The 12,343-nt window shown below is 34.7% G+C and overlaps 1 protein-coding gene across 1 annotated transcript; it reads right to left on the bottom strand.

Moving 5' to 3' along the window:
- Positions 1 to 100: 100 nt before the first annotated feature.
- LOC112519059 (nicalin-1) lies at positions 101 to 12,130 on the bottom strand. The gene is made up of 14 exons (XM_025127000.1): positions 11,760 to 12,130; positions 7,036 to 7,205; positions 6,471 to 6,574; positions 4,402 to 4,468; positions 4,047 to 4,139; positions 3,799 to 3,963; positions 3,581 to 3,721; positions 3,408 to 3,485; positions 2,141 to 2,253; positions 1,980 to 2,040; positions 1,295 to 1,462; positions 1,015 to 1,116; positions 463 to 552; positions 101 to 358 (listed from the first exon to the last, which is right to left on the bottom strand). The coding sequence occupies exons 1-14, from the start codon at positions 12,037 to 12,039 to the stop codon at positions 296 to 298; spliced, it is 1,695 nt and encodes a 564-aa protein (XP_024982768.1). The 5' UTR covers positions 12,040 to 12,130; the 3' UTR covers positions 101 to 295.
- Positions 12,131 to 12,343: the final 213 nt, after the last annotated feature.

The raw sequence follows: 12,343 nt of genomic DNA, 5'->3' as shown, positions 1-12,343 counted from the left end.
AACTCTAACGAAAGAAAAGGCGACTGTTCAGATTTCCTTATTGACCATCTCTATTGAATTTCCTACATAAAAAAGCCAGGAAAGAGTACACAGGTTACATGTAAAAACATCACCAAAATTTTCGGCAAGTTTGTGATTTATAACGAAAAGTAATCCTCAGTAACTACAAGTAAAGCTACAAGAGACCATCATAATTCATGAATAGCACATCTAATCTCTCTGCAGTTAGAGCTTAGAACCAATAAGTTACGCAGAGCTGCAAAGTTTTTGGGCATGATGGCATCATGTTTCATCATCAAACAGACTTCACTTTGCGAGATGGAGGACGACGAAAGAGACTGATGAGATCATCGACACCCTGTTGAAAGAGATCATGCAAGTATGTTCAAATTTTTTTGCTCTCAATTAATAAAATTAAGTTTTGCGTATATTTTAAAGTTTTAGTAAACGAGAAGGTCATACCCTGGTAGTTATCACGAGGAAACTGAAAAGGGTGATCAAATATGATCCAAGAACTAGTAGCAAAAGCAAGTCGAATGTTACACTGGCCACCTGCAACAAAGTCGAGGTGATTTTGAAGTTAGTTCTAACAGTTTATCATATTTAACCATTTATGGAAAAGTGTATGTGATTACATAAGTTCGTAATTTCTATTTTTTCAAACATAAATTTCAGATTTTTTGATGAGGAATTGCATTAAATTTCCATTATCGGTTTACAATGAAGTTCTACATCTGCTACCTCGCATGGGTGCACCACTGGTTCTACAAATATATATCATCGAGTTCCAATGGGCAAGATAAAGACAGACAGTTAAAAACAGTAAATAAAAGGTGAAGTGCACGAATATTTTAAATAAAATCAACAATTACTCTTCAAAAAATTATTTAAATGAAGCCAAAATCATTTTTAAAGCATCTTAATCAATTTATTTAAGAAAAGAAGTTCATCCTCTATCAAGAAATGAAGAAATGAAGAAATGGGTAAATGCTGGATTAGCTGAGGATATTTCACCTGATAAATCTGCAGTGTATTGACAGTTGAATCATAAAAGGTGAACATCCCATCAAGAACATCATGTTGCAAATTCACCTCTACCACATGTTCTGCTAATTCCTGTGATTAACAAATAGAAGATTTTTCGAATGATGTTAAATCGAAAAAAATTGTGGCTTTCTTGACAAAATACTAAAGGGTCAACATTAATCCCGTACAAAAACAGATGACTTTAATCTATTTTCCAAAAGAATTGATGGTCATTCAAGCGAAACCAAAAAACAGAAGATATTATGACCTTTTTCAATGCCAAGATGAATGCATTGTCCTTTGAGAGAAATGGTGCCACTCGAGGTGTTCTTGATAAAAGGTCAAGCCATGAACGCATGTAAGAAGGATTGACAGCCAAACTACTGTTGTCTGCGAATATATTGACGTCCCTTCCTTGCTGTCCATAAATATGTCTCTGTGTATGGCAGTAGACTTCATTAGCAACAAGCTAGAACATTGGAATGTAGGGCAATTTTGGTGGTCTTTTCAGATTTAAAAGAAAGAGCGATATACATATTACATGCCGAAAGGTATTTAATGTAATAAGCTCAAACGTCCACAAAGTAACAGTTTAATTTTTGACACAATAAAATGGTGTCTAATGAAGGCAAGCAAGTTCTCGTTCTATTTGTATCTGTCCCCAAATAAATGTCCACACTTCTATTTTTTGCCTGTCGCAAAAGAAGTGTACTTTCCTATTCTACCCTTTTATCATGAGATGGAGAAATTCACTGTTCCCCTTATTATTAAGGGTAAATTGTCATTTTCTTGCACATTTCTAAAACTGTGACTCTTTCATTGTGGACATCCTTTTTGGCACGGAGGGAGCATGAAGTAGCAAAATAAGGTACATGTAACTATGACACCATAAAATAATAAATAATATTAACTGACGAACACTGTATAACATAGTACCAGCTTAAGACTCTTACCGCTAAACTCTCGGCAACCAATTTTACACTCTGCACAACTGCAGCTTCGCTGACAAACTCTCTATTGCAATGGCAAACAGAATAAAAAACAGAACTTCAGAACATTGATTCCCCTTTTTATATAATTATCTAGAGGGTAACACTGCAAGGGCTTCTGATACCTGTTATCAGCTAGACCTCCGGCATTTTCAAGCAAGTTTGGTGCAACAGAAAGCCCAGAGAGTGTCGCTGCAGTAACTCGTAACCTTGAAAACTGTTCATGCTCCCAAGCTACCTGCATTTAGTAACCTTTAGCATAGAACCATATGCCTTCCTAAACTGTGAGGGAAATGTAATGTACTGTTTCTAAATGTAAAACATTATTAGTATAAAAACTTGTATTCTTTTAATAATAATATTGAAAAAAGCAATAATTAAGTGCATAATCATATATGAAAGCTACTCCTGATAACCAAAAGAGCACTTCTGTAAATTTTATCCAAGAAGAATGGAACATAGTAGTATTTTGTTTCACCAATTTATGCATCGCTTGAATGATGGTCAAAGTTCATTTATGAGATCTTAAGAGAGGTTACTTCATTCTTTGTATGAGTAACGTCATAACTTGTCCTATAGTGAAAGATAAACTGATCTTGGTATTCAAGGTACAACAAAAAACTACCATTGTTACAAAGAGAGAATGATAAAAACATACATCAAAAATTTATTAATTCTCAGAAGCAGACTAAAATCAGTCAGAAAACTGTATGCCATATTCACTTCTTTTGGGGTATGAAAATTCCACCCAAGAAACAAGCTTTCATCAAACCTCTCTTGTTAACTGTTGTATGTGGCTCATCTGAATTTTTCGGTAAGCTCAAAGCAACACTGGTAGACAAGCTCACAAATCCTTTTCTTTGTGTTAATAAAGAAAAGAAAAGGGATGAAGGGGAAAAAGGAGATCTTTCAAGATGTAAATTTCTTTCAACATTTTTGTAATTTACGATAATTCTTAATTGTGGCTGGAAAATTAGAAGGGCAAGAAAATGATATCACAAAAGGCAATACTGATTGCAGCACCATGTCTTTTTTTTAGTCCATTTTCAGTTGCTCATATACTTTTGAACTGGTTAAAAAATATGTTACCAGAAATGTGGTGGAGCATATATGTCACTTTCTGCCACTCATGGTAAGGAGGTTCATAGTTGTCCATACTGCATTTGCAGTCTTTTCTTACATCAGAAATTGAAGATCATCAGAAGTGATGAAAAGACGGTATTGTACCAACTGATATATTCGGAAATTTACTTTTGCGTTGTCTCAACAGTAATCAGCAGCAAACTATGAAGCATAAAGGTTAAATACAGGAATCCGATAGTAGAATGGCACCACAACACAACACTATAAAAAATGAAAGTGGGACCAGAGTGGGGACTTCAATTCACTTACTCGGGAATTGGAAACATTTATTTTTTTGTGCTTTAGCCCAACTTCAAGCCCCAATTCCTCTGCTACATCGGATAGACCCTACACACAAGACCAAATAGACAGGAATCTGTTTTTAAAAGAATTTATGCCACACTCCAAACCATATCCTGTTTCCTATGATGCTATCTACTTACTTCATAAATTTGCTTCACATATGCATTCTCTGGAGGTTTAGAAACATGAACCCATAACCTTTTTTCCCCTGAGCCAAGACTATTCAGGCAGATAGCATAATCAATACTTTCTCGCAACCGCTGATCAAAACTCCGGAGCCACTGCACAGACAAGACATATTGAGCAACAAACTTCAGAAAAGAAGGTTTACTTGAAGTCGACAGAGGAAGATAGGTACCTTCTGAGTTCCATTGTAGTTGTAAGGCCCACCAGATGTCAGGCCAAAGAGTATATTATACCTTCCCCTTGTGTTAGGATTGGAATATAAAATAGAAAATAATCTAGCAATTTCAAGAAGTGCCACAACACCACTGCCATTGCTATCACTTCCAACAGATAATGCCTACAATAGATAATGCAAGACAGAATCACATAAAGTTCATGTTATTATAGGAACTAAATAAAAGGGAAAAGTGAGTAAAATACCGGAGCTGCCCCAAATGTGTCATATGATGCCACAATGGCAATAGTTGGAAGTTGGTTTGAGTCTCCATCAGCTTTCAATCCAGGTAACCATCCCTGTAAATGGTTAAGTTTGTATCAAAATATGTCAGTTATACCCTGATACGAGAGACATTGAGAGAGAGAAAGATAGAGAATCAAACATACAAAAAACCTGTGGATATTTACACCCAAAAATACCTTTGTTATATACAGCACTCACACTTCATGCACTTGCATACACTTAAACAATCTAACAGAATGAAGATATAACTGCCATCCCACTCAGTTCCATAAATACAAGTCTAGAGAAAATAAATGTACAGAGAAAGGGGAAAACCTGGATGTTTGTGATTGTGGGAGATGCAAGTTTCTTAGGAGTTGGTGATGTGACAATAAGCTTGTATCTGCAACAATAGAAAAAAAAAGTTACAACCAATATCACAGCAATATCCAAAAACTCTCTTTCCATCTCAGACAGAACTTCCAACTTTAAGAGTGTGATAAGGAGCTACAAACAGCCAACAGAGACCAGACGATCGACATAACATACAATTCCAATAACATGTTCAGGAAAGTGTATGCATATACAAAACTATCTTCTAGGTGGGACCTGATACAAGAAAATATTCCTCAAGGGGTAGGGACAATTTAAATTCCACTTGAATTGAGGTTTTGATTCAGAGTTATACAAATTAAGAAAGTTGGTAATGGACTAAATTGCATCACAAACATGTCTGTCCATTCTCCATCGAGTTATATAACTGTTGACCACGATGGTATAGAATATGTTGGGGACGGAGGGGTGCTTTACCCTGCTGTGGAGCAGTAATATTTGCTCGCTTAGCCAGATGTGACCTGGATGATATCGATCCAATTGTGCAACTATGTTTACCTGGGATAATTTGACCACTCTGTGTGACACATTGCACATGTGCATAAATCCAGGGACCGCTTTAGGATTTTCCCAGCCGGGGGATGGCTTGATCTTAAAAAAACAAATTCAAACGTATAATAACCAGGTCTAATTTTTTCTATAACAAGAGTCCAGAGTTGAATTGCCGCATGATGGATCAGAGTCTTTTGACTTCGTATGCAACAAGAAAAATAAGTAACCAAATTAATCTAACTTTATTTAGAGAAGCTTCATGGATCTTAAGTCAAAGGGCATGAAACACAAAAGGTCGAATCATAAAAGACAAACACTGCACGTCACATAAACATCTGAAGACTTTTAGAAGTGAGGAATGCAAGTATATGAGTTATTGTTGAATAGTCCCTGCTCAAGCAGTTCTGACAATGTGTGTTTTGTGTGTAAGAATCACGATGGAGTCGTCTATGTCATCCGCTTGCTGCACAAGTACCATAGCACAAACTGCTGCTCTCTCATTGCCATTGATAATTTTGAGGACAGTTTCGTAAATAAAAACTTAGTTTAGAAAGCATCTACTTTTAATGTTATACTTATATGTTTAGGAAGATGGCACTTCAACAACAGAAAAAGGAAAAGCAGTGACTTGTTACAGAAGGGTAGTTAGTAGTTACTGAATATCAAAGTTGAAAATAACATATGTTACAATTGAAATGATAAGAGGTAAAATGTTGCATTCAAGGTCAACATTTTCAACTTATCCTTTAACTTTAAGTAACAATAACAAAAAAGTGAAAGAAATTTCCTAACAAGGGGAGGTGGTCAATTCGAAGGAAAAAATTACTTGCAAGGAATGACAATTCTACATGAGGGAAGGATGGAGAACTCCTACTGGGCTTATTAGGGATGGAAACAGGTCAGGAATCTTTTTTTTTTTGGGGGGGGGGGGGGGGGGGGGGTTCACAAAGTGAACCTGCAAAAAAAAAACCAACTTGTAGCTATGATATTCAACTCAAGAAATCACATTAACTCATTGAAATCACCACATGTCCACAAAAGTTAACTGAAGAAATACATGTTAGATTCCAAACAATACACCAGTCCTCAAAACTATCACGCATAACAACACTGTTGTATACCAGTGCATTGTCATTTGGTTTCTCAGTTGTCGACATGCTTCTTTTTACACACTTCAAACTAACTTATAAGAAAATGATTGCTAATTAGAAAAAATAAATTCAGACTATAACATTATTAGCTATGTGAACTGAAAAAGGGTGGGAAAAGATCAACTAGAATGCAAAAGCAATTCAGAGGACATATTGATGCCTATGCATAAATGTCGTTCCAAAAGAGGTCAGACTCCAAGAGCTGGTCTTAAAAGAGAGAGGGGGTGTGTGTGTAAAGGCAACCATGTGCCATGACTTAAATTCAATGTATTGAAAAACTTCTAGTGGTTGCAGTGTAATGTGAATATGTGATTTAACTTATTCAATGATACCAGGGAGCAATTGTATGCTTAAAAAGTATATACTAACCCGCCAGTAGTTGCAGTTGCAGGCTGACCAGCTGCATCATTTCTCTTGATGTCTGCTAACACTGTATCTAAATCTTCATCTTCAAAAGCAAAATACACAGGATACTGTAAAATGAAAAATGAAATAAGAAACAAGATTAAAAAAGGTGAAACACGGAAAAATATTATTAAGCACCTTCCTCTTATTTGTGAAAAGCCAAAACTATTATTAAACCTTTTAAGCATCATAGTCAACATCATTTTCTTGGAAAATTATTGGACTCTGTTTCGAACTTCAAATACATATCTTCTGATACATGAACTTCATGTGGTATCAACTGCTTGAAACATATGACAAAAGAGATCACAGAAAAGAGCAACGATGGAACCTCAGTAAAAAAATGAAGGGAAACGGACGATTGGCAATGAACTACATGACAAAAGGGATGGAGGGAGTGAAGGAATGACACAGACATGTTAACAAGGAAGGAATTTGCTCAAGGATAACAACAGATTGAAAACATGTGAGAAAAACATACATTTGCATATCACTGAATTGTCATTATGCAGATACATTTTTCACTCACATTGATATTGACATGTATTAGCTTCCGCTCTAAATCCACTAAAAGTTTCTTCATATTCTCCTTATCAGAACTATCACCATATCCACCAACAGTCTCACTGTTCTCAGAACGAAATATTCGTGGAAGTAGAAGTAGCAAGCCCCCTAAAGGCTTTCCCTGTTCAATATATTCTGCCATATGGTCAAGAATAGATAAAAAAAACTGAATCAGATTATTATAGAAATAAGAACAAACTTTCTATTCCAAAAGAGTTGGGTAAGGCTCAAATGAATACAAAAAAAGGATAAATAAAATTATGAAGAAATAAAGTTGATACTTAAAACCAAATAGGATGCAAATGGAAGAGTTATGCACCCACTCAAGGACTTACATGAATCTTCCAGTATAATCATGTAATCAACAATAAAAACTTAATGTACTTCCTATACCCATGTAGCATAAAGACATCAACATGGCCTGAGCTTCAAGTGTCAAACATGTGACACAGCTCCCATACATGATAGGTTTATGGCATTATGCAGAAGTGCCACATATATTCATTTTCTATTTGTTGCTCGAGCCCCATCACATTGCATTCACTTGCCAACACTTTTCCAACACTTTAAAGGACAAATGTTTTAAACAATAGTCAAGTATGGCTTAGATGCTAATGCTAGTAGTAGATCTTTTAAGTTAACATATATCTATACTATATTATAAAGCATTTGACAAAAACTCTTAAAAACCACTTTTTATGCGTAAGGTACTGTTTATTAATGCATATTACTTAAAACTCAAGATTGCAAGTATATCGTGCGTAAGTACAACTTATTAAAGCTTCATATCTGAATTCGTGTAACTAACTGCAAATAAACATAATCAAATACAGGATAAACATCTCATTTTAAATATAAAAAATATATAATCTATACTATATTATAAAGCATTTGACAAAAACTCTTAAAAACCACTTTTTATGCGTAAAGTACTGTTTATTAATGCATATTACTTAAAACTTAAGATTGCAAGTAGATTGTGCGTAAGTACAACTTATTAAAGCTCCATATCTGAATTCGTGTAACTAACTGCAAATAAACATAATCAAATACAGGATAAACATCTTATTTTAAATATAAAAAATATAAAATATAAATAGGATAATCATTGAGTTCTAACAGATACTTAATTATTATCTTTATAAAATATTATTTTATTAAACCAAAAATAAATTATTTTGTTATTAAACTTAAATTAAATTATAATAAAAAATAAATTACATAAAAAATAGAATTTTTAAATAGTTGATTTGATATTAACATTGATTATTTTGTTTTTAAATTTTTATGATATCTTCAAATTTATATTTTATTCACAAATAAAATCATTATTGCTTTCTTAAAAACACATAAAATCGTACTATAACATCGACAGAGACGAATAATAAAATAGAACATTAAAATCGAGATGTGTCTCGCTGCATTGCGCGAGTACTCTTCTAGTCATCTATAATCCAAAGACCAAGTCATAGAGTATAAGGCCTTTCGAATAACTCCTTTGCTAGTGTTTAGTAGACGAGGTGGATCCCATGTAGATTATGTAAAAAACATAACCTTTTTTGTCAAAACATGCAACTTATTTAATTATTTATGAGATAAACTTTATGATACCAGGATGTGTAGTAGTAGGTGTGATTCAACCATGGCTATAAGTGCACATATAAAATATCCATCTATCCCAGCTATATTGGAATGTGATATCACTGGAAGTGTTCTATTATATCAACATATACGTGTATGCATCAGTGGAACAATTTTGACTGACTTTGATTTATCCCTGTTCAAATAGGCCCTTTAAGACAAACTGTTGTCTTCCCAAATTGGCTCAAGCATACACAAAGTGACATTGTGCATATGGTATAATGATATTGATCTATAATGAAGCTCAAGTAATGCTGGGTGTATGAAGAGACTCCCTTCTTTAGAAAGAAACCTGGAATGGAACACCCTTTGGAATAAGGAAGAATGAAGAGAAATAATGAGATACAATCAAATCTCAATCCTTACAGCCGAAGTTATCTCAATACAACTAGTTTTGTATCCACAAAATGCTAGGACTAACTGGTTAAGAAAAACTTGTCACGTTCCAAAATATACATTGATACAAACCAAGAAACAGAAACAAAAGCATGAATATTGATTAATGTAAAATTCATAGACTAGTGATTTCTCAAAGCGTCTTTTTAAAGCAGAACCATGTTCTTGTTCTAAATAATTGGCAAATGCGGCTTTGTTTAGATACTATTCAAATGAACTGATGATTTCAGATCTTTAATTTTAGTACTAACAAATTATCTCAGTAAATTCATCCCATTCCAAATAGGATTAAATAGAGAACTTCAGATTTTGAATTTCAATATTCATCTATTTATCTCAGCAACATATCCTATTTCTGTCGGTCTATATTACATACTTTTATTAACAAAAAATAGAAAACAAAATTCTGTTATTGATCGTATCTAAACTGAAATAAATAATTCAGTTTTTTATTATGTGGCAGGCACAAGTTGTCGTCTAGCGAAAAGAACAAATATTCACTCTTAAGTTTGAAACTGTGATCAATGGAGATGGGTATTCATGCAGATGTAGAAAGAGGTGTTCCAATTCTGCAAAAAGGCTTCTTCTTGAATACATATATATACATACACACACATACATACTACTATGTACAACAATAGCGTCATATAGTTGCTAAAGGAAAGTGACCTAGAATAAATCCTAATTTAGTATATAGAAATTAAAGTAAATCTAGATTGGCTCTCTTCACAATCAACATTAACACTAATCACCCTAAGCTTAATTGATACGTTATTAAGCCTTCTTATAGTGAATTAATTCAAACTGGCTAGTGTTATAATGAAGTATCAAACATTGTTAATAAGCCCGATCTGTTTCTTTGCTTATCAAGTATCTGATTAAGTTACAAAGGCCTCATCCTTTCTGATTCCCATCAAGTTTCTAAACCAAACGGCCCTTTGGAACAATCTGATTAGAACCCAGATCCAATTTGTCAAATAATTGCCAACCCTGAACCAATGAGCAAGGACCCGCACTCCCTGCCTGTCATCTCCCTCATACCCTCCACTCATGTAAACTTATACATCTTTTGATTGTTAATAATGGTGGAAATGATCGAAACGAAAAAAACCATGTCGTTTACGACAGGCTTTAGTTCAATAAATTTTAACTGATTGATCATGTTGCATTTCAACAATGTGCAAGCAATTTGATTCCCATCGTAAGGGCAGTTATCGGATTGGGATACGTTACAAATTGTTTGTTTGCTCCTTTCAAAAGGAAACTCCAACTCGCTATTTTGAGTTTTATTACCACAAATGATTTTAACTTTTTTTATATCTTCTTACCTGAAAGCATAACCTCTTCTCAGGAAAATATATATTCTTATGATGGGAACAAATATGGCAAAAATGTTGCATAATCTTCAGAATTTGGTCTCGAGGGAAGATATGCGAGATTGTTTTTATATAAAAGCCAGTTAGATTCATTGATACACATAGTCAGTGTTATAAAAATGATAATTCGTATGAACTGATTTGATTCAAGAAGCAAACAGTACAAAATTGTTAACTAATCGAGCATCATTCTATTGAAAAATCACCTTCGCATGTCCATGAATTTTTAAGCTTAAATAAGTAGGTATTTTGCTCTAGATTTCTCTTCACTTCATCTCTTCATTCTTCTCTTGTTGTGACTTGAGGCCTTTTCTTCATCTCTGTGTGTTCTTGGCAAGTTGTGTATTCACTCTCTCTTTTCTCTTTGGCCCTTAATATAGTTTGCTTCACTTATACCAAACAATGTCCACTAAGGAAGACAATCTTGATTAGCTAACCATTATTAAGTTCAAGCGATATTTTATTATTATGATAGTATAAAGAACAGTTATCGAATACATTTGCCAACTAGAGAGAACTTCACAAGGGTCCATATGTGACATGAAGTTGTCTTTTCCTGCCTCAGGAGCAGCATCCTGCTACTTGGACCACGTGATCACAGTATCCTAGTACTTAATGTAAAGATATGCCATCGTTATCATATAGGTGTGAATACAAAATTGTTATGCATTTATGATTTTTCTAAAAGTTCTGAAGCAAATCTTGAGATTTTGTACAATAAATTCTGGCTGGTCAAACTTTTTAGGGTTATTTAGGAGGACAGCGTTCTGACAAATTCATTTTAAAGGCACGGTCATCCGACAGATTTATAGGCGTTCTTGTGTCACGAAGAGGCATTCTTCTGTCGGGTATAGGCGTCTTAAATCTGTGAGAAAAGTCAAGTATTCTCCTATACAACCCTAATCTCTTTTTAGGGAAGTTTTTTTTTGTGTGAGTAACTTTTAGCAGTCCTATATGACCCGTCATAGCAACCAACCCCAGCAAACAAAATATTGTCATTCAAGCTCCAAGAAAACCCAAATCTAATTCTCAACCGTGTCAATTAACCAAAACCAATTTCTGATCCAAGAATATGGAAACTCCGCAGAAGCATTATTTGAACCAAGTGCGACAATCAGTATTCTCCTAGGATCAACCAAGTCCGCTCAATTCTATTACAGCAGATGCATCAACGACGAACACTAGCACCCATCAAAGTGGTCCCTACTCCCTAGATGTATATACTCAAAACCCCATTGATCAAGAACACTTAAGCAGATGCAAATTAGATAGTTACCTCGAATGAATGTTTCGTTCAATTCACGTAGGGGAAGGATGACAACAGTACGGGAGAGATCGGAACCAGGAGCAAAGAGAGAAGAACCGGCATGATGATTAAGGGATGCGACACGAGATCCAAAAGGAACACCGGAGATATCATACTGTATGAGACGATAAACGTCGACGACGGTAGATGCATCGCAAAGCTCCACACAGGCCACTAGTATGAATACAAGTGCAATGACCGAGTAGACTGATTCCAATACTTGTCGTCGCCCCTCTGCTGCATTCGCCATTGATAAAAACAAGGAGAGCGAGTGGGCGATGGATGTGCTTACTAGGGTTTAATATAAGTAGCAGTAGTGACGCCGAGGATGACGATTGCATATGACTCTCTTGGAGTTGAGTTCCCAGCCGACCTTTACACGTGAAAATTGTATTCAAACGACACAGGGACATGTCGTTTAGGGTGTTTTTGTGGGGTCCAAATCAAAAAAAATGTAAAAGTTCAATTTTAGTCCTCATGGTTTAGTGAAAAGTTTCAAAGTTAAATTTTAATTTAATAAGTTTAAAAAGCATCTTTATGATTTGTATTTTGTT

The sequence above is a fragment of the Cynara cardunculus genome (assembly GCF_001531365.2).
Source record: "Cynara cardunculus var. scolymus isolate 2C chromosome LG 10, CcrdV1, whole genome shotgun sequence".
NCBI lineage: Eukaryota > Viridiplantae > Streptophyta > Magnoliopsida > Asterales > Asteraceae > Cynara > Cynara cardunculus.
Note: the sequence above shows the minus strand (reverse complement) of the source record. Positions and strands in the feature narration are given on the sequence as shown.